Genomic DNA, 23,279 nt, shown 5'->3' with positions numbered 1-23,279 from the left:
AAGATAACATTACTTGAAGCTAGATGACAACGGGCAAAAATATTACTGTGATTTCTTTTACTTCAGGTGTTCAAAATGTGCCATAAGTACATCTTAATAACACATGAAACAAATTTACAGAGTCTTTAACACTAATTTTAATGAAAAAGGATGTTATGGAAAGATCAGATCTGCAGGGAAAATAGGTAACCTTTCAAATTAGTATTCCCTATAGCACAATTAATCTCAGTTTAATAGGACGGTTAATGTCTGTTATTTAAATACTGATTATTAAACATCTTCTTATGATTAAAAACTGTAATAGAGCTGTTATTGGGAAATGGATATGAACCTATGCTGTAGCTTTTAGTACTCAGCAAATATGTTTAATGTGCAGTTGGTATTTATTTAATTTGCAGTGGAATTTAATTAACATGCAATAACTTTTTATGAAGTCTAAATTAAATACTTTACTCGCAAAAGACTAATAGGAAACTTGCTCTCCAGAAAATGCAAAAGTAGAGCAAGCATCTCTTCCATGCCATCATATTCTATGAGAGTTTCCATAAGACTATACTGCAAAGAAAAAAAACTGATAATATGAAGTTGTGTTGCTTGAAACACAATGAAAGAACTTTACAGTACAGGTAGTCCCCAAGTTATAAACAAGACAGGTTCTGTAGGTTTGTTCATAAGTTGAATTTGTATGTAAGTCAGAACAGGTACATTTTAAAGTGTAATTCCATTGGGAAGCATTGGGAAGGGAGAACACCCCTGTGGTGTTTGTTTTGCAACTGGAAAATCTAGTTCAACAAAAACCTATATCAACTTTATATTTATATGTCGGAGGCACCAGACAGCCTGTGTCTAAAAAAAGAAGACATCCCAGAACTATGGCCAGAGGACAATACATCTCTCCAACATGAGAAGCATGTTGTTTGTATACAGAACATACAATAAATTACCAAATGGTAGCCCAGGTTTAATTTATTTCACAAACACATTCTTGCAGAGGGGACCAAACAGCTCCTGAAAACTATGTGTTTATATTACAAGGAGAGACATTGATTGCAAAGAAGTATAAAGATAAAATGATGAAGTACTTGAACGACCTCTCAAAATTCACTCATCAACCCCATGCTGATATTTAAAATGGGGGCCACTTTACAGAGTGAAACTACTTTTTTTCAAGAGATGAGATGCCTGGCTAGTGCCAAAATAAGGAGTCCTGCATCTCTCACTCTCCTGTAATATTCAACAGGCAAGGTGAGCAATATGATGCTATCTTGCTTGAAACTTTCACACGCTTATAAATAGCAGCCAATCCAGTTAGGTGGAACAACATATTAGCTTTATTCAGACAACACAACCAGTCAGTAAACCACAGGAATCTGGGGATATTGGTTATGAGCAGGATACACTCCTCAGTCAGTTTTGGCATTCAGTGGTAGAGGCTTAGTAAAGCATGGAGCTTTGCTCTACATTTTTAATACAGGAAGAGTATTCCTTTTCCAAAATGCTTGCGACCAGGAAGGCTTTGGATTTCAGACCCCTCACCCCCACGAGACTCAAGTCTAAACACAAAATTCATTCATACTTATACACACACATCTGAAGGTGATTGTATACACAACAAACAAAACAAACACATCTTTATTACAGTCATAGACCAGCATAAGTGATTGTATACAAAATTTTAAATAATTTGGTGTATGCAGAAAAATTTACACACACTGAACCATCAGAAAGAAAAAGTGTTAAATATTAAGGATGAATATATGTCCTATGGGTGGTGGATGCATGTAGATATTACATGTATAACAATATATAATTAATTGTTTAACTGATTAATTGTACATTTTGTGTTAATGTTCATTGTGTGTGATTAGCATAATTTATTTGTAATTTTCAAAAAAAGAGAAAAAGTGTTGCCATTTCAATCACGTACGTGAACAGTTTTGGTTTTAGGACTATTTTGGATTTCTAGATAAGGGATGCTCAAGTTGTAATAGTATTGTGTGAATGGGTCTGCATCTGCTATTCTGGTTTATTTCTTTTTAATGCCTCATAATAATGGCAGCAAGTTCCCAATAAAATGAAGAAAGCTGTGCCTAATATAAGGGTCCCTTTATTCATTTATTTTATTAGTAAAACATTTATTGAGTGTACACAGTTGATGAGTTGAATAGAAATACAAGGGGTGTTGAGGGGGCAAAAACATGGTCTGAAATACATGGCAGGGACCCTCACAGTCAGATAAAGAGTTTCACGTAACTTGAACGTTTGCACATCAGAGTGTGGACCTTTTTGGCCTTAAGAGGGTTTTTTCTCCTATGCATTTTGTTCTAATGTATCAACATTCCTACCTGTTTTCGACAAAATTATGATATGATTCATAGAACATTTCTTATTGAGGATATAGAGTGCATGAGCCATTAGACTCCTCAAGAATGTTCCCTTTCAAATGCTTTTTTCACTCCACAATGCAAATGCTCCTCTATCTAGCAAAACCTAATCAACAGCCATAGTGAATACAATTTTCTTATTCTCCAACGATAAGCAAAAACTCTGATGTATTAGTAGCTGGTAGGCTTTATTTCCTTTGGTTATAAAATTGACTGTAAGAAAATAGCATTTATTGTGACTACTGTTTGTGTTAAGACTAATAAAGAAAATGCACTTTGTTTCCATTTTATTTAACAGTTATGTTTATTACTTTACTCACACCAGGAGATAAGTACACAGACGTCATGTTACTTCATCCCACTGATAAATGGACCAATTTGCATTTTTCAGGGGGGAGAGAAAGCTCAAAATGGCAGTTGCAGTATATAAAACATATATACATTTTACTATAATTGCCATACATTTTATCTGAGCAAATGTAAATTTAGAGATTCTATAAAAAGACATCTCTTTTCATGCTGAATGTATTGTTCTGTAGTTGTACAGATAGTGGAGGCATTTAAGCAATTCCAATAAAATTTAAAATTATGGTTCCTTTAAGTACAATCTTTCTAAATAACTTTCCTTTTAAAAGAAAACAGAGATAAGGCACAATTCTCCTCATTTTCCCATCATTTTCCAGGACAGTTACAGACTAATTATGATTTAGGATTAGAGGTTGCATTTTCTCCTTGCAGTCAATTTATATATATTTAGATCACATTTTCACACCTCGTGCTCTTCATAGGCTGCCATACGCTTCAATTTGTCCCATCCAAATTACAATGTACCATCTAGAACTAACATGGTATTCCTCAAACTTTCAGAACTTAGCCTTCTTAACTCTACTTTCCAATGCACTTCCCATAAAAGCTGCACCATCTGGGCAAAAAGCGGGTGCACGTTGAATAAAATATTTTAGAGAAGCCTTTTTTGCAGAGGGTCTTTCGATATGCTTTGCCATTCTCAATTTCTTTGGCCATACTGGGTGGAATAGATAGGAGATAGGAACTAAAATATCTTTAAGTATTATACCAGCCTTCCTATAGCTAGTTGGGCTACCATAACTCGTTTTGGCTGTACTGACTGGAAGAAATAGGAGTTATGCTGAGCATATTTCCTCATCTAGAAGGATAAAATATATGCAAACACACCTATCTATAATCACTATTGACATCAAAAAGTTCTAATAATGTTGGGATGTCATACTTTGATGGTTTTGCCTGGATTATGTTTCTTCATCAGAATGAATGAGAATGAGAATAGCTGTGAAACACCCTCTAGTCCAGTGGTTCTCAACCTATAGGTCCCCAGGTGTTTTGGCCTACAACTCCCAGAACTCCCAGCCAATTTACCAGCTGTTAGGATTTCTGGGAGTTGAAGGCCAAAACATCTGGGGACCCACAGGTTGTGAAACACTGCTATAATCTTTAAAATTCATGGGAGTTAGCAAGCTTCAGCTATAGAAAGGGGAGAGGATCAGAGGGAAACTGACTGCATTTCAGATATACGAAGAGTTGCTTCCTAGTTGGAGATGGAGTATTCTTAGGATGCAGACCTGCTGGAAGATTATTAACTCTGCCAGCATATTATAGTACCGGTAGGAACAAGAAATGCCAGATATCCAAACTGTGTTCAGAAAAGGAAGAGGCACTGGGGACTATATTGTTAACAATATTTGGGTAATACCAAAAAATCAGAAGAAAATCAATTTGTGTTTTAAAAGTTAAAGCAAAACCCTTGACTGTGCAAATGACAAGAAATTAAGGTTCACTCTAAAAGAAATGAGAATGCCACAAGATTTCATAATCTTGATGCACAACATATACTCTGGAAAGCAGGCTATTGCCAGAACACAATATGGTCCCCACTAATAAGAGGGTCAAACAAGGCTACCTTTTTATCACCTTTTCTATTTAATTTGTTTTCTATTTAATTTCTTTGTCTATTTAATTAATTTAATTTAATACAAATTAAAAGTATGATTGGGATCACAGGAAGTAGAGGGTGAAAATTGGGTGAAGGGACATCAACTTTAGATATGTGTAGATGACACTATTACACTTGCAGAAAAAAACTTGGAATGATAATAGATGAAAGTTAATGAGGAAAGGTTAAAAGCAGAAATACAGTTGAATATTAAGAAGACATAAATAATGACCACAGATGATTTATATAATTTTAAAGTGGGCAATAAAGACACTGAAACTGTTTAACAATTTTTTATGCTTTGGCCCATATACGAAGGTTTTAGTCAAGAATCAATAAAAACTAAGATTTGGAAAGAGCTAGATAAGATTCTCCAATATAATCATTAAATAGCAATCGAAACACCTACCCCATTGTATTTCCAATGTCTATGTATACTGCAAAAGCTGTACAGTGAATAAAGGTGATAGAAAGAAAAAAACCTTCCTTTTATATGAGGTGCTGGAGAAGAGTCCCCCGGATATGATGGACTGCTAAGAAATAAATGAATTTGTGTTAGAGCAAATCAGGTCTGAACTCTCATTAGAACCAAGAATGATTCAACAGAGCCTATATACTTTGGACATATCATGAGATGACACAACTCATTAGAAAAAGCAATAATGCTTGGTAAATTGGAATGTAATAGGAAAAGAAGGATCCTGCATTACAGGTAGACTGATTCAATCAAGGAAGCTATCACCCTGAATTTCAAGACCTGAGAGGTCAGTTCATGACCGGAGCTCCTGGAGGCCTCCCATTCATAGGGCCACAATAAATCAAACCTCACTTGATCACCAATGGCATAACAATAAAGGAATTATTGTCCTCCAATTGTTGCTGAACGGCAACTTCCAGCATTCTTCACCACCTGCTATGTTAGCCAAGACCCTTGGATATTACAGTTAATTTCTCTTGGAGGTTGTACATGCTGTGCTGTCAATTTAGGTATAACCATGAGCAGACATGGAGCAACACAGTGGGAAACACTGCTAGGTTTCATGAAACCTGGCTTATTGCAGGCTCTTTAGGCTAAAAGTTTCGGAATCAATCAAAATAGGCCCATCACCACACAAAAGCCTCTAAGATAAGACTATCAGAATTTTAAAAGCTAAGTTCTCCATAACAAGGAATAAGTCCAGTCCTTCGCACTCTCCTGTACAGCTTCACACAGCATAACAAAACAGGAAGCAACTAGCTGTGCCCGGCCACGCGTTGCTGTGGCGTTGTCTGGTGGTGTTGGTGAGAAATTGTAGAGGTAGTTGTCAGAACCCTGCTACTAGAGCCTGGATGTGGCTCTGAGTTTCAGGGTCACTGACATTGATAAGACACCTGCGGCTCAGGACTCGGAGAAGAAACGGCCGCTGGACTTGGCGGGGAATTTGTGCGGGGTTTTGCTGAGCGGGAAGAGACTTTTCAAATGAGGGGGAGGGTATATAAAGGATGGTTGGCCGGAGCCTCCCATTCTTGGCTTTTTTGATGTTCATGTTTCCTACAGTAAAAGTTTCTGGTGATATCACAGAGAGTCTCGTGTGTTCATTCAGGAGCGGCTGTGGTGAGCTGACACTAAGCCAAGAATACGGACACCATCCCGCTGTAGCGGTGAGGTGTAACATGCAAGTGGAGGATGAAGAGCTCTTGGGCGCAGGAGGAGGAAGGTCGGAAAGGGCCACTCCCGAGCCGGACGCTGAGTTCCACCAGCTGGCGGCCCTGGCGTCATCCACCGCTTATGCCCAGCCAAATGGGGTAACCCAGAGGCGTGGAGTGGTGCGGGGAGACAGCACCGGAGGAGAGGAAGGTTCACCTTCCCCAGGCCCACAAAGGATGGTGTTTCTGGAGGAGAGGATGTCAGCGATGGAGACCACCCTGGCAGTGATGTCGAGGGCGATGGAGCGCCTGGCGTTTTTGGCGGAGCCAGAGAGAGGAAGGGAACTTCGGGCTGGCTCAATGTGGGACGTGAGCGTGGGAAGCAGCCAGGGCTTTGCAGACCTCCCAGCACCGAAGGGAAGGGAAATGCGAAAGGAGCCCGGCGCCCGGCCCAAGACCCAAACAAGCCTGACGCGGGTGGAGGAGAGTGACGACGAAGGGGAAAAACCTCCGAGAATCCCAGCTACGCTCCCAGCTGAGACCCTGGTGCCCCTGGCGAATGCCGGGCGTGGCACAGGGCCAAGAGAAGCAGCAGCGGGGCCCACTGGTCCGCAAGGGGGCTTGCGACGGGCGGAGAATTGGGGATTGCCACCACAGGGACCCCTACCGAGACGAGAGGAACTAAGGATCGAGTTTGGGGGAGAGTCCTCTGAACTGGATTTTTTCCTGACCACGGTGAGGGGCTATATGGAGGACAATGCTCACACTTTTAGAACGGAATCCAGCCGGATACGGGCCATTGGTGCAGTGTTGAAGAGGGGAGCGGCCAGCTGGTACGTTCAGCTGCACGCGCGGCGCGACCCATGTCTGGGGTCACTCCGACGCTTTATGGGGGCCCTGGAGACCCGTTTCCGAGATCCACTGGAGCAGATCCGGGCGAGGGAGAAGTTGAAGACCGTCTCCCAGGGGCAGAGGTCGGTATCTGAGTATGCGGAGGAGTTCCAATGCCTCGCCGAAAAGGTGCCGGAATGGTCTGCAGTAACAAAGATAGAACTCTTCAAAGAGGGTCTCAGGCGGGAGATCCTCTCCTGGGCGGTGCATCGTGATGAGCCTGACACACTGCGCGGATGGATTCAGCTGGCGGGGCGCGTCGAGACATCGCTGGCCCAGGCGAGGAGGCACCGAGGAGGGCTACAGCAGCGGCCGCAGATGAAAGAGGGGAGCCGGAAGGAGGGATCAACCCCAGCCGGGAGGAGAACGGAGCCGACAGGGAACGTGAGCGCCAGCAGGAGTGGCTGCTTCGTGTGCGGCCGGTTGGGCCACAGGGCTGCCGAGTGCTGGCAGAGAAAAGGGGAAGGCGGAGGCCAGCCCAAACCAAGAGCCGTGGCAGGAAAACGCGCCGAGGAAGAACCACCGATGAGGCACCACTCGGGGGGGTTGGTAAGTCAGGACAAAGCTATGATAGTGATCCCCATTCAGCTTGAAAATGGCAGCAAACAAGCAACCTGCAAAGCATTTGTGGATTGTGGATGTTCCAGGAACATCATCTCCCCTGAATTAGCCGAGGGATTGGGATGCGAAAGAACGAACCTAGAATCCCCAATAGCTTTTTCGCAGTTGGACGGATCCACAGCATCGGGATCGTTAGCTAAGTACAGTGCCGAAGATGTAAAGTGTAAGATAGGGAGTTGGGAAGGAAAGGTGTCATTTGTGATATCACAAATAGCCAGCTATAATGTTATACTAGGCATGCCGTGGCTGGGGCAGGCCAACCCGCAAATCAACTGGGAGGATAAGAGCATGATCTTCAGGATGAATTTGGAAGAAGGGAGCCAGGAAGTTGAGAGGGAGCCAGGGAAAAGGGGGGAGGAAGACTCTATCAGAATAGCAGAACTGGCAGATAAATTACCCCCAGAGTATCGGGATTTTGTGGACGTGTTTGATGAGAAGGAAGCAGACAATTTCCCACCGAAGCGGAGAGTTGAAGTGAAAATAGAGCTAGTCCCAGGAGCAGAGCTTCCCAAGGCAAAAATATACCCGATGTCAGCTAGGGAAAAGGAGGAACTGAGAAAATACATTGATAAAAACCTAGCGAGGGGTTTCATAGAGCCTTCAAATTCCCCTCTAGGGGCGCCTGTGTTGTTCAGGCGGAAAAAGGACCAAACGCTGAGGCTCTGCATTGACTACAGGGGCCTAAATGCAATCAGTACTGTAAATAAATACCCCCTACCCTTAGTGAAGGACTTGATCGCCCAGTTATCGGAAGGACAGATATTCACTAAATTGGACTTAATTGAGGCCTACCATAAATTGCAGATCAAACCAGAGGACAGGTGGAAGACGGCCTTCTCCTGCGCATTCGGATTATTCAATTATCGTGTGCTCCCCTTCGGTTTGTGCGGGGGAGGGGCCGCGTTCATGCAATTAATCAACGAAGTATTGCATCCATTGTTGTACAAGGGAGTCTTTATTTTTTTAGATGACATATTGATAATATCTCGAACTAAGGAGCAACACGTAGAACTAGTCAGGGAAGTCCTACAAAAGTTGAGGGAAGCGAAACTGTATGCGAAGCTTGCCAAGTGCGAGTTCAATAAAGACCAGATAGACTTTCTGGGGTATAGGATTTCCTCCCAGGGAGTGGCGATGGACCCTGCGAAGGTGGAAGACGTGAGGGGGTGGGAAGCCCCCAAAACACGGAAGCAGCTGCAATCCTTCCTAGGGTTCGCAAACTTCTATAGAACATTTATCAAGGACTTTGCGCGCCTCACTTTGCCATTAACGGATTTGTTAAAAACTAAAGGCAGGGGAGAAACAGCCAAAGTGAAGGCCCCAGGGGCCAAACTGACATGGACAATAGAATGCCAGGAAGCTTTCGAAGCCCTTAAAAAGCGTTTTACTGAGGAACCTGTCCTACAGCACCCTGATATGTCTAAGGCCTTTGTACTACATTGCGATGCGTCAGACCGGGCATATGGGGCAGTTCTGCTGCAGAAAGACGAGGGGGGGAACCTGAAACCATGTGGCTATCTGTCAAAAAAGTTTAGCGATACAGAAAAAAACTGGCCGATTTGGGAGAGAGAAGCCTTAGCGATTCTAAAAGCACTAGAGTGCTGGAGACACTTTCTGGAAGGAAGTGGAACACCGTTTGAGGTGTGGACTGATCATAGAAATTTACAGTATCTAAGATCCCCTCGTAAACTATCAGCGAAGCAAATTAGATGGGCCCAATATTTCAGCCGTTTTGATTTCAGACTCAGATTCTTCCAGGGGAAACATAACATACTCGCTGACGCTCTCTCTCGGATGCCTCAGCACGGGGGAGGAATTCAGGAATCTGAAGGGAGCCTGTTCCTAGATAAGCAGTGGGGCCTGGCAGTACTAACTCGAGCACAAGCGGCCAAAGAAAACAAACGTACTGCCATTTCCACGGGGGGAGGAGAAATATGGGAGGAAGAGTTGAAGCGAGCGTATGGAATGGACAAATGGTTACAAACTAACAAAGAAAAGGGAGAATTGTGTGGGGATTTGGTGTTTGTAAATAAGAAATTGTATATTCCTGAATGTTTAAGACGAGAAATGTTAAGGAAGTGCCACGATAACAAGGGTGCGGGTCATCTAGGCCCCACCAGGACTATTAAACTGTTGGCCAAACAATGCTGGTGGCCCGGAATGAGGAAAGACGCCAGGGGGTACGTCACGCAGTGCGAATTATGTGCAGAGGGAAAAACACCACCGGGGAAGCCCCAGGGGCTATTGCAGAAGGTGGTGGAGCCCATGAGGCCATGGGAATGCGTGGCCATGGATTTTGTAGGCGAACTACCCCCCAGCAGAGGCCACAGATACATTTGGACAATATTGGACCTATTCTCAAAACAGGCACACTTTGTGGCCCTGCCAAAACTCCCCTCAGCTGAAAAACTTGCTGATTTGTATGTGAAGCATGTATATCGCCTACATGGGTGTCCCGACAAAATAATTAGCGACCGGGGAGTCCAATTTACTGCAAAATTTTGGGGAAAATTCTTACAGCTGTTAGGAGCAGAAAGGAACCTGAGCTCGGCTTTTCATCCCGCAACCAACGGGGGAGTCGAACGCACCCAACAAACACTGTGCCAATTCTTGAGGATGTACACCAATTATAGACAGGATGATTGGGCGGACCTTCTACCGTTTGCTGAGATGGCTTTTAACGGGGCCGTACATTCGGCCACAGGTCGTGCCCCATTCGAAATAGTATACGGACAGGAGGTGGCACCTTTCCCCAGGCTACCCGAGTGGAAGGAAGGAGAGGCCCAGACCGACAAGGAATGGCCGGCCAAAATTAAGCAAGGGTGGCAGACCGTGGTGGAGGCATTGCGGGAAACACAAAAGAAGTACAAGCTCTTTGCAGATCGTAGGCGCCGGGAGGGGGACAAATTGGGCGAAGGGGATCTGGTTTGGCTGAGCACAAAAAACCTGAAATTGGGGTTCCCATCTAAAAAATTGGCTCCACGCTATATAGGGCCGTTCAGGGTAGCAAAAAGAATAAACGAAGTGACCTATGAGCTGAGGCTACCCAAGGACCTAGGAAAGGTACACCCGGTATTCCATTGCAGCCTGTTAAAAAAGTATAAAGGAACTCTGGACAGCGGAGAACAATAGTTGTGTTTAATCTTTTCCTTCCAGGACGAAGGGGAGGAGGACGCCATGTCAGAACCCTGCTACTAGAGCCTGGATGTGGCTCTGAGTTTCAGGGTCACTGACATTGATAAGACACCTGCGGCTCAGGACTCGGAGAAGAAACGGCCGCTGGACTTGGCGGGGAATTTGCGCGGGGTTTTGCTGAGCGGGAAGAGACTTTTCAAATGAGGGGGAGGGTATATAAAGGATGGTTGGCCGGAGCCTCCCATTCTTGGCTTTTTTGATGTTCATGTTTCCTACAGTAAAAGTTTCTGGTGATATCACAGAGAGTCTCGTGTGTTCATTCAGGAGCGGCTGTGGTGAGCTGACAGGTAGTGGTGGTATTGAATGTCTGTTGTATGGTTGTCTTTATGTTTAGTATGCATTTGGTTGTTTGTATACTGTGAAAGTGGTGAGGATAGAGGGGGTCTATGTCCCTGTGTAGTATTGTATAGTATTTATACGTTGTCCATGTGTTGTGAATGCTTGGATTGTGTCCTGCTGTATAGTAGAAAGGGTTGGGCTGGATGGCCCTTGGGGGTCTCTCCAAACTCTTGGATTCTATGCTTCTATTATTATTATTATTATTATTATTATTATTATTATTATTATTATTATTATCATCTTCATCATCATTATTATGTAGAGGCTGGATGGCCATCTTTCAGGAGTGCTTGGATTGTGTCCTCCTGCATGGTAGAAGGAAGTTGATCTGGATGATCCTTAGGGGTCACTCCAAACCTTAGGACTGTATGATGTTGTTTTTTGTTGTTATTATTATTATTATTATTATTATTATTATTATTATTATTATTAATATTATTAGTATTAATATTGAGAGGCTGGGTGGCCATCTGTTGGGAGTGCTTGGATTGGGTCCTGCATGGCAGAATTGGTTTGGACTGGATAAGTGAGACTCTACTGTATATTTATAATCTTATATTATCTGTTTAGAACTGGATTATCTGAGACCCCTTCTACACAGCTGTAGTGAATTATCTGGCAATGTGGAGTCAAGAAAATCCAGTTCAAAGCAGATAATATAAGATTCGAAATGGGTTATATAGCTGTTTGGAAGGGCCTTGAGTCTACACTGCCATATAATCCAGTTAAAATCTGATAATCTGTGGAAGAGGCCTAAGTGAGGCCTAATTGTGCCTGTCCCCTGGGTTGAGTAGGTTGCTAGTGGGTGGAGCTTAGCCTTCAAACTGGCAGCAATTGGATTAAAATTATTATTCCTCTCCCTGTAATTAGGACTTTATTTTTCTTTTCTTTTTGTTGTATCAACGTAGAGCCGTGAATGATGGGTTGTGTTGTCAAATTTCAAGGTTGGGGGGCCTGTAGTTTTGTTGTTTTGTCCACTGCCCTGATGCCATCACTCTTTTATATATATAGATAGGCATACTCTCTACAAAGGAATCACCTCTCTCTCTCTCTCTCTCTCTCTCTCTCAATAGTTACTCATCTAAGGGCCTTCCAGACAGGCCCTATATCCCAGGATCTGATTCAAAGTTTTCTACTTTAAATTGGATTATATGAGTCCACACTGCCAGATAATCTGAGATAAACACAAAACCTGGGATCACATCCTACGATATAGGGCCTGTCTGGAAGGGCCCATAAAGGAACTCTTAAATTTTCTATAGATCTGATGATCTGGATGGCTTCAGAACTCCATAGCAGTAAAAAAAACACCTGCCAACATCAGAAATGCTCCATACAGATTTACACCTGACTTATGTCCTGCATAGTTAGATGCTGATGTATACAGTGTTCCCTCACTTATCATAGGGGTTATGTTCCAGGACCACCCGCAATAAGTGAAAATCCGCGAAGTAGGGATGCTGTATTTATTTTAATATTTATACATTATTTTAGTCGTTTTACACTATTTTAAGTCTTTATCAACCAATCATGTGTTGATAAATCACCTCCTTCTCCTCCTGTTGCCGCTTGGGCTCCTTTTCTCTCCCTTCAGCTCCCTTCTCCCTCCCTTCCTTAGGCTGTTAATTGTAATTTTTTATGATTTCTAATATTCTTTTAGAGTTTATTGAAAAACTGCATAACAGCGAATCCGCGAAAAGCAAACCGCAAAGTAGTGAGGGAACATTGTATCCAATTTCTTCTCAATGCCTCTGAGTCCACAATCCATTCCCCGATGCAGTTGTCTTAGTCTTTCATTTGAGTACTGTCCTATAAAGGAAGTCACATTCCCTTGGTCTAAAAGGATTATTGTAAGGATAAAATAGGGTAAAGGGGTGCAATGTAATTTTGACACACTGAATGAGAGGTAATGTGGAATAATGAATAGCTACAATTGTATGCTGTGGAATTCTACACAAAGACAAGAGGATATGTTTGAGAAAGAAACAACTAATGCAGGGTGAACTGTAGTTCTCCAAATGTTGTTGGACTCCAACTCCCAGCATCCCAGACTCAGTAGCCTTATACTAGGTAAAGCTGCCAAGACTACTGTCCAGCAACATTTGTAGAGAAGTATTTTACTCACTGTCTCAAAAATCAATACAGCATGCACTAAAAAGTGAGGTAAAGATATTTTAAAGCCAAGTTTTAACAAAATAACTGTTGTACACTATGAGATAGGAGATATGATGTATTATAATAGTATACAGTGTACATAAATACCTGCATTACCTAAGCAGAAGAATATAATCAAAGATGAGGAAAGGGCAAAATGTTTATAAGGGCTCTGAAACCTAAATTCAATTCTGAAGGGACAGACACTTAAAATATGTTTGAAGGGGGGAGCGTACAAAATGGAATTTAGCATACTCCACTCAAATGATGTTATTTCCATCTGAACTGCTGCCAACAGAGATTATCTAGTAATGCAAATTTGGACGTCCAGGTCGTACGGTTTAGACGACTACTTGCTGCAAACTGTCTGTACAATTCTAGCAAAACAGTATGCCCATTTTTCAGGAAATATGGAACTCTCAAAATACATTCCATAAACTCTCTCTTAAAAGCAGCTAGCGTAATTTATACAACATAATTTCATTTTAATTATGAGCTAGTTGCAGCATTTAACGCTGCTTAAGCAAAAATCTCCTTTGGCATTTGAGTGAAACACCTGTAAAAATATAGGTGAGTGCTTTTGGAAACCCTTTCATCCCCTGGAGTGCTACACTCATTGTTTTGGATTTTAAATTGCATTGTAAGCCATCCTGGGAAAGTATTTATGAAGGGTGTTGCCAGACCTTTTAAAGTTATTTGCTAAAAGTTACACATGGGCCTTAGAGAGGAAGAGATGGGCAACTTATGACTCTTAACAAACATTAGAGTGCGGTTCCTATTATCTGTCACTACTGACAATACTGGTTAGAATGAATCCAACAACAGCTGTGTGGCATGAATAACCCACTCTGCTTTAGACAAACACATGAATATTGAATAGACAAGAACAACTTTGTTCCATGTTTACACAAAAAAGAGCTAAAATCATGCAGCCTTACAAATGTCGTTAGAGTGCAAATCCTAGCATCTATTGGCTACTAACTGAAATGCAACATTGGGCTAAGTGGACTTTAATACCAGAAAAGTGGGTATAGGATTGTAAATCCCAGCACCCACTGGCTAGTTATTCAAAGGCCACATTATTTCCATCTATGAACATTGCTTAGATTTAGAGTAAACATATTAAATGCAGAATTTCTAATGAAGTGGCTATGTATATTTTAATAACATTAGGTTAACCATCTCTATACCTGCTACACCAGTCTCTCCACCTATCTGTTTATTTAACGTGTATCCTATCTTTCCTTTTGACACATTGTTCTGCCTACTCCACTTTTTCCAAGGGCATGCACAGTGCCTAGGAGCAGGGAGAATGAGACCAAATCTAGGGTTGTCCTATTGTATCTTTACAATAATGCTGGGAGACTCTAACCAATGTGGAATGCTAGTGAAAATATGTGAGTTTCAAGTTCTAGTCCTCATTAAGCTCTGGGAGACCTATGGCCAATAACACATGCAGCCCCCATCTCTTTTTTTATATCAGATTTGTTGTCAATGTCAACAACGTTTCTCGTAAACAGCTAATATTTTCAACCAAAAAGCATTGCTTTAATTTATGCAATGCTTTTGACACAAAATAAATAAAAAAGTGTCAAGTAAATAGAAGATCCTCATGTCACATTGAGCTCATTGGAAGAACTATGTAAATGTAAAAACTAAACATGCTTTCAGTATTATACCACTTTGGCTCACATCCTGTTTAACAGTAGCATCTTAGAACTAGCCTTGGTAACTTTTTTTTTTTTTTGTAAATGCAGGACTTTATTATTTTTGAACAACAACCATTTCATGAACTAAAGAATTAACTACCATTTCTCTTGAAAGAGGGAGAAAAACGGAAACCACTTTTCAACACACTTGTTATTGATGCCTGGACAAAGTATACATGGCCCAGAAGACCTGATTTGATGAAAGAAGCTAAATTATCAAAGTGAAAAGATGAATACAATTGGAAAAACAGGTTGAAATCCCTCCAAGATGATAAGTGAGCTCTTTTTTATCTCTCCCTGCCCTGAAGATGTGTGGAGGTTTGAAGTACTGCCAAATTTCCTTCTGTTCAAATATAAATAGAGAAAACTATTTATCTTTCTTGTCTTCTGCTTTCAGCTGATAGATAGCGGAGGATGGGGAGAAGAAAGTGAAAATACTAAAATGAGAGGACTATTTATCTGTACAGATGTACATTCACAATTATGATCTACCAGAAATTGGGCTAAAGGTGAAAGACAACGGAAATCTGTATTTACATGTTTTCTAAAACTTCACAAAAGAAAACACATTTCAAGATTTTGTTAGTTTTTTATATGTTGGATTTATACTTTGCATTCTTCCCAGAATGGTCACTTGTTTGCTAAAAGGCCTGATATATATCACCCTGTAAATGATCTCAAGAGGTTCTTCAGGGACTTATACAAGAAAACACAACAGGGAAACTCAACCTCTGGGTCCCCAGGTGTTTTGGCCTACAACTCCCAGAAATCCCAGCCAGTTTACCAGCTGTTAGGATTTCTGGGAGTTGAAAGTCAAAACATCTGGGGACCCACAAGTTGAAAACCACTGGGATAAACCTTTGGAGGATCACAGGTTTCCCACATAAGGCTAAGTTAGCTGGCAAATAACACTGGGAGACTTCTGCTCAGAAATCGCTTCTGTCAAGGTCCTAAAAGGTTCCATTTTATTCTCCATAATGTTTAACATCCACATGAAACTTCTGAGACTCATTCCTTGGAGATCTAGGCTAGGATGTTCTCAGTACACTGATGCTATTCACAGAGATTAAGAAGCCAGAGTAGCAGGAAGACTTTGGCGTGTGTATTTGAGTGGGGATTAAAGCCTTTTTCGGAAAAATAGATGATGCAATATTTTCTTTCAGAAATATGAAGAAAATATTTATCACAAGGTGTTCATATATTTACTCCCCCTACAGTATTTTACAAGAAGTAGGAGACAGTCATCTACATGAGACTACGTATAGTACAGTATCTCACATTGACATTTCCAGTCCTACTTTTCTTTTCTAAGCTCTTTTTATGGAAAGGAGTGCTATAGTTCTCGTTGGCATTATGTAAAAATAACTAGAGGACAAATATGTTTTTGTATATTGATGGTTTCTTTTGTTTTTAATGAGTTTCTTTCTGCTCATAAATTGGCAAAAGCAAAGAGGTCCCTTATAGTCAAAATATCACTATTGCCTTTTGAAAGAATTATACTTGTAATGTTAATTTGTAACTATTTCCCATAGAAACTATACATTTAGGACAGTGGTTCTTAACCTGGGGTCCTCGGATGTTTTTGGCCTACAACTCCCAGAAATTCCAGTCAGTTTACCAGCTGTTAGGATTTATGGGAGTTAATGGCCAAAAACATCTGGGGACCTAAGGTTGATAGACACAATTTTTTCAAGCCTAACTAAATTATAGAAAGTGAATTTTATATTCCCAAAAGCCACAAAGTAGCTTTCAAAGGGTGCCAATATTGTTAGGAAAAAGGAGAAAGAAACCAGTGTTTCCCACAGCTTCAAAATTCCTTGACATTTTACATGCCTAGACGTATAGTTCTATCTCCCCATTTTCGCAGAGGCTGGTACTTCTTATACAATTCTTTTTTACAGGCTCTATTGGTCTTGCGAGAAGTTATGTATCTACTTTAAAAGTTATGTCTTGTAAAATATCACTAAAGAAGCCATCCATGCTTGTCCAGTTAACAATGGTATTTATCTTTTAGATTATTCCAACAAATAGGATTTTCCCTTTATTTCTGAATAAATTACACACCATGTATATTCCAAACATGCATCTCTCAAATGATTGTACTAGTATCAAAGATTCAAGCATGATAGTGTATTTAAGGCCTGGTAGCAACCTCTATAAAACCTATTTCATTCTGACACAAGTCAATAAGACAGCTGGTATAAGTGGTCCAAGTGCTGGATTACAACTCTGCTCAGCCACTGAAACTCACTTGGTGACTTTGAGCAAGTCACAATCCTTCAGTTTTAAAGGAAGGTAAAAATCAAAATCCTTCAGATCTTGCCAAGAAAATACTATGATCGATTTGTCTTAAGAATAAGAAACAACTTGAAGGAGTATAACAGCAGCAGCAGAAGCAACAACAGACACACAAGACAACAAAGGAAGATGTGATTTGCTACAATCAAGCTGTCATCATGAATGACGAATGAAACATCTGATTTAAAACAAATGATTCAATAATGGCTATTTGGCCAATTTTTATATTGACAAAACGTTTTCGAATTTAACCTTTCTTCATGCTTTAAAGGAACTGTATGGGACGGACCTTACATCATTCTGCAGAGATTATACTGCTGTGCTCTCTGTGTGAAATATTTTAATTATTTTTGGTCACTAGGTTATATACTGGTAGTCCCCAAGTTACAAACAAGATACTGTATATACTTGAGTATAAGCCTAGTTTTTCAGCCCTTTTTTACGACTGAAAAAGCCCCCCTCGGCTTATACTCGGGTGAGGGTCCTGGTTGGCTTATATTTGGATCAGCTTATACATGAGAATATATGGTACATTTATTATTTTTCTCTATTATTGGTATTATTACATTTATTATTTATCTCTATTACTGTTGCTACTATTACATTTATTTTACTATATTATTATTATTATTAATACATTTATTATTTCACTCTGATCTTACTATTAGTATTATTATATTTATTATTTTACTCTATTACTACATGTATTATTTTCCTGTATTGTTTATTATTATTACAGTATTATTATTGCATGTATTATTTTACTCTATTATTAAAAGGATACATAAGCACATTCACATTGAAGAAGATGAGAATAATGATTTAATCAGAGTTGGACAATCTTATCTTAAATTAGAGCTTTATGTAAATATTCAAAAACATTTAACCTACTGATGGCTCAATTAATGTAATTTTATTGATATCTGTTTTTATTTCTGAAATTTACCATTCTCGGCTCATACTGGAATCAATGTTTTCCAAGGGTTTTCTTTGGTAAAATTAGGTGCCTCGGCTTATACTCGAGTATATACGGTACGTTCTGCAGATTTGTTTTTAAGTTGAATTTGTACATAAGTTGGAACAGGAACATTTTAAGTATAGCTGCAACCAGACATACACTCATAGGTAAAGGTTTTCCCCAAACATTATATCTAGTCATGTCTGAGTCTGTGTGGTGGTGCTCATTTCGATTGCTAAGTTGAAGAGCCACCGCCTAGGTCATGAGGCTGGCATGACTGCATAGAGCGCCATTACCTTCCCGCCAGAGCAGTACCTATTGATCTACTCACATTTGCATGTTTTCAAACTGTTAGGTTGGCAGAAGTTGGAGCTAACATCAGAAGCTCACCCTGATCCCCGGATTCGAACCACCGACCTTTCGGTCAGCAAGTTCAGCTTCTCAGAGATTTAACCTGCTGTGCCACCGGGGGCTCCTGTATTACATTACATTGATTACATTTATTTAATTTATATTATTTTATACTTTTAGATACACTACATGCAAATAATATTTTGTGAGGAACATTTTACAAGTAAAGACACAGTGAGCAATAGTGTCCCCTTTCCCCTAGGTATGGTGACTTTTGGGACTCCCTTAGGCCCCTTCCACACAGACAAATAAAATCCTACATTATCGGCTTTGCACTGGAATATATGGCAGTGTGGACACAAGGCCCTTCCACACAGCCATATAACCCAGAATATCAAGGTGGAAAATCCCACAATATCTGCTTTGAACTGGGTTATCTGAGTCCACACTGCCATATATTCCAGTTCAAAGCAGAAAACGTGGGATTGTATTCAGCTGTGTGGAAGTGGCCTCAGATATCCCAATGCAAAGCAGATATTGTGGGATTTTCTGCCTTTATATTCTGGGTTATATGGCTGTGTGGAAGGGCCCTGGGAGAAAGATATTTGGAGCTCTACCTGCCTCTCCAGACTACCAAAACTTAAGACTCAGCTGTGGCATACTCTACTGTTCTGAAGGGATTTCTGTGCGCCAGGAGTCCAATTCCCACGCTGCTCAGGCGCTGCTGGAAGTTGCAGTCCACACAGAACTTTGTCAAGTTCTGGGAAGTTCAACCTGTACCGTCAGGACGTTTCTGCTTCGAGAGGAAAAACCAGAAGACTCGGTAACCCTATCACAGTAAAACTCAAAGAATGGGCAAAGTAAATGCATCCTATTTGAAAACCTGTGGCTGCTCTTGCTGCATTCTGGGGCTTGTAGTTTAGAGGAGGGGCCTTTGAAATCTCAGCTAGAGAGAGCCTAGGTCTTACTCAACTACAAACCCCAGAATTCTGCAGGAGGCAGTGCTGACTGAAACAACCCACGGCTTCAGGCGGTCCTACTGCGCGTGCTCAAGGAGCCATGCTACTGCGCATGCGTCTTTGCCGTCCAATACAGGCGCTTGGCGAGAGGGGTTCGGCGCCGAGCTTGCTCCTTCACTCGCCCCGCCCCCTCGCTCCGTCCCTTCATGGCGGCCGCTTTCTCCGCGAGACTCCCGCTACTCCGCTCTCGTGCGCGCCTCGCGCCGCCGCTCTAGGCCCCTCAGGAGCGAGGAGCGGGCGCCCAAGATGGCCGCCCCGCCGTCAGGCCTCCTCCTGCTGCTGCTGTTCCTGGCGCTGGTGGAGGGCGGCCCGGGGCTGCCCCCCGGTTGCAAGCAGGACGGCCCCGGAGGGCGGCCCAGGAGCGGCAAGGCGGGCCCTCTGTCCCCCAGCGAAGCGGGAGGAGGAGGAAAGGTGGTCTGCACCAGCCTCGACTTGGCCCACGTCCTGGCCCCCGGAGCCCTGCCCAACGGGACGGTTGCCCTGTGAGTACAGACATCCCCCCCCTTACTCATCTTGGGAGAAGGAGCCCCGTCGAAAAAGATGAAGGGGCGGGTAGGGACCGCCTCCCTCCGCGGATTTGTTTACACACGGAATGCAGTGCTTGGGGTCAGAAAGATTTTGGTGGTTGCATATACAGGCAGTCTCCAAGTGACAAACACCCGACTTATAAACGACTTCTAGTTAAGAACAGGGCTCTTTATCGTGTCAGAAGTGAACCGAGGGTGCAGTTGTAATGTATTTAAAAAAAACACAAAGTTAAAAACTTGGCGTTATACTATGTGCTCTTAGACCAGTAGTAGGCCACTTGGAGTGCCTCTGGTGTCGCTGTAAGACAGTGGTTCTCAACTTGGGGTCTCCAGATATTTTGGCCTACAACTCCCAGAAATCCCTGCCAGTTTAGGAGCCCTTTGTGGAGCATTGGGTTAAACCGCTGAACCAAAGGTCGGCAGTTTGAATCCAGGGAGCGGAGTGAGCACCCGCTGTCAGCTCCAGCTTCTGTCACCCTAGCAGTTCGGAAACATGTAAATGTGAGTAGATTTTTTTTCCATGTCAGGAGCAACCGGAGTTGCTTCTGGAGTGAGAGAATTGGCCGTCTGCAAGGACGTTGCCCAGGGGACGCCCGGATGTTTTAACATTTTACCATCCTTGTGGGAGGCTTCTCTCATGTCCCCACATGGAGCTGGAGCTGATAGAGGGAGCTCATTCAAGCTCTCCCCGGGTGGGATTCGAACCTGGCAGCCTTCAGGTCAGCAACCCAACCTTCAAGTCACAAGGCTTTTATCCCCTAGGCCAACGGAGGCTCCATAGATCAGTAGGTATTGCTCTGGCACTCCACGCAGTCATGCCGGCCATATGACCTTGGAGATGTCTACAGACAATGCCAGCTCTTCGGCTTAGAAATTGAGATGAGCACCAACCCCCAGAGTTGGACACGACTAGACTTAATATCAGGGGAAAACCTTTACCGTACTAGCAGTTAGAATTTCTGGGGATTGAAGGCCAAAATATCTGGGGACCCACAGGTTGAGAGCCATGTGGCAGGGCTCAAGCTGCATTGTAATACCAGTAGGTGATCTGTGGTTTGCGCTTCTCCACACTTGCATGTCATGGAATCCACTTTGTGGCCCCATTTTTTAAGGGTGGCCCTGCATCCCGTGGTGCCAGAGCTCAGTCTCTTCAGAGCCTTCCAAGTCGCCCAGTCTTCTGTGTGCCCAGGATGGAGTTTCATTCTGTATCAGCCATGGCTTCAGGTTCCGGGCTTTAGTCTGCTACTTTTGGACTCTTGTTTGCTGAGGTGCTCCTGCAAGTATCTCTGTAGATCTTAGAAAATTATTTCTTAATTTAAGGCGTTTGCATGCTGACTAATATATGAACAGATGGCAAAAAGGTTTGACTGGATGGTCCACAATCTCCCAACTCTATGATTCGATGAACAATGTGATGCAGCAGTTAAAAAGAATGGGATTTGGGGCTGCATCAAAAGGGGGATAGTGTCAAGAAGATCGAGGGATTCATGGGGCCTCTCTATTCTGCTTTGATTAGACCTCACCTGGAATACTATGTCCAATTCTGGACACGGCAGTTTATAAGAGATATTGATAAGCTTGAAGGTGTTCAGAGGACGGTAACTAAAATGATCAAAGGTCTGGAGACCATGCCCTTTGAGGAGAGTCTTAAAGAACTGGATATGTTTAGCCTGCAGAAGAGAAGGTTGAGAGGGGACATGATCGCCATGTATAAATATGTGAAAGGATATCATAAGGAAGTGGGAGCAGGCTTGTTTTGTGCTACCCTAGAAAGTAAAACTGGGAGCAATGAGTTCAAATTACAGGAAAAGAGATTCCACCTGAACATTAGGAAGAACTTCTTGACTGTAAGAGCTATTCAGCAGTGGACCACTCTGCCTCTAAGTGTGGTAGAAGTTCCTTCCTTGGAAGCTTTTAAACAGAGGCTGATGGCCATCCATCAGAGGTACTTTGATTGTGTTTTTCCTGCATGGCAGGGCGTTGGACTAGATGGCCCATGTGGTTTCTTCCAGCTCTCTTATTCTATGAAGTGAGAGAAATCTCCTCCTTGGAAGGGAAATTCACTCTTTATAGCTTGATTTGTCATTGTGCTATTGCACAACGAAATTGTATTCCTCTCCTGCGCACACAACAAAACAACACACCTACCCCTCCACACTCCAACCACCACCACACAGCCCTGAATGCCGCATCAGTGTGAAACCACAGAGTTCAATATAGTTACAGTTCTATGATAAAAGCCCCTTCCTTGTCAACCTTTAAAAAAACCACTCAAAACCTTCCTGTTTAAGCAAGCCTTCAGGGATGAAATATAGTCTGAAAGGATAGGAAGCCCAGCTTTTATCAAGCTGAGTGAAGTGCAATATGATCTAATGTGACTACAACAGGAACAGGCAAACTTTGGTCCTCCAGGTGTTTTGGACCCTTAAACGTCCCAGGTCAGATCCTCCTTAACGATGATACCCAGAAATTTAAAATTGGCCACCTGCGCCACTTGGTCTCCATTTATGAACAAGGGCTGGATTCTTGGTCTGTTCCTATAATCCATTATGAGCTCCTTGGTCTTATTGATGTTAAGAACCAGATTATTGTCCTTGGATCACCAGAGCAGCCAATCCAACTCATCCCAATACACAGACTCATCCTCTTCAGAGATAAGCCCCACCATGGTTGTATCATCTGCAAATTTGGTAATGATATTGCTATGGTGAACGGGGGTACAATCATATGTGTACAACGTGAAAAGAGTTATCATGGGAGAAAGGTGCCTCCACTGAAGCTGTATCACTAATCCTTGTTTCCACAACAACCCAAATGTGCATGTTGAACTCTTGGGAAGCTAGCAGTGCCTCAGCCACTCATTGGGGCCATTTCGGACTTTGCTGTGTTTTGGATTTCTAGATATTCATCCGAATAGCTCCAGCTGTACCATCCTCTCCTCCTCAGCCCATTTCCTATTTTTGTTGGATGGAATCAAAGTTCCCATCTGTACAAAGGCTCCACAGGTCCATAAGTATCCTGAGCATCTTAGCTCTGTTGAATCAGACCAAAGTACCATCAGGCCTCATTTTTAGTAGGGCCAAGTCCTAATCTGAAACCTAGGACACATTTCTGTTCCATTCATCCTATTCTTCATACTTCACTTGTATCCATTTTTCCCTCTCATCATAATTGTTTCAGAACTGAGTAGGCAGATCAGAAAGCTTATAAAATTATTATGATGGTGGTTTGTCCCTAG

General features: G+C 42.3%; 2 protein-coding genes across 7 annotated transcripts in view; one reads left to right on the top strand and one right to left on the bottom strand.

Annotated features, from left to right (window-relative positions):
* LOC100557693 (cytosolic beta-glucosidase) overlaps window positions 1–19,446 on the bottom strand; it is a 138,724-nt gene extending 119,278 nt beyond the window's left edge. For 2 of the 5 annotated variants that reach the window (XM_008111286.3, XM_003221351.4), the window contains exon 1: window positions 19,158–19,446. The gene's annotated coding sequence lies outside the window, so the exon portion shown is untranslated. Of the gene's footprint in view, window positions 1–4,762; window positions 5,625–19,157 lie in introns of those variants that run through there. The other 3 variants (XM_008111287.3, XM_008111288.3, XM_062982145.1) reach the window with 2 other exon arrangements.
* Window positions 19,447–19,540: 94 nt separating this feature from the next.
* adgra3 (adhesion G protein-coupled receptor A3) overlaps window positions 19,541–23,279 on the top strand; it is a 63,024-nt gene continuing 59,285 nt past the window's right edge. Inside the window, exon 1 of one of the 2 annotated variants that reach the window (XM_062982143.1) lies at window positions 19,541–19,996. In XM_062982143.1, the coding sequence (XP_062838213.1) occupies window positions 19,761–19,996 (236 nt within the window). In that variant the 5' untranslated portion in view covers window positions 19,541–19,760. The remainder of the gene's footprint in view (window positions 19,997–23,279) is intronic. The other variant, XM_003221352.4, reaches the window with a different exon arrangement.

Source organism: Anolis carolinensis, chromosome 5 (assembly GCF_035594765.1).
Source record: "Anolis carolinensis isolate JA03-04 chromosome 5, rAnoCar3.1.pri, whole genome shotgun sequence".
Classification (NCBI taxonomy): Eukaryota; Metazoa; Chordata; class Lepidosauria; order Squamata; family Dactyloidae; genus Anolis; species Anolis carolinensis.
Note: the sequence above shows the minus strand (reverse complement) of the source record. Positions and strands in the feature narration are given on the sequence as shown.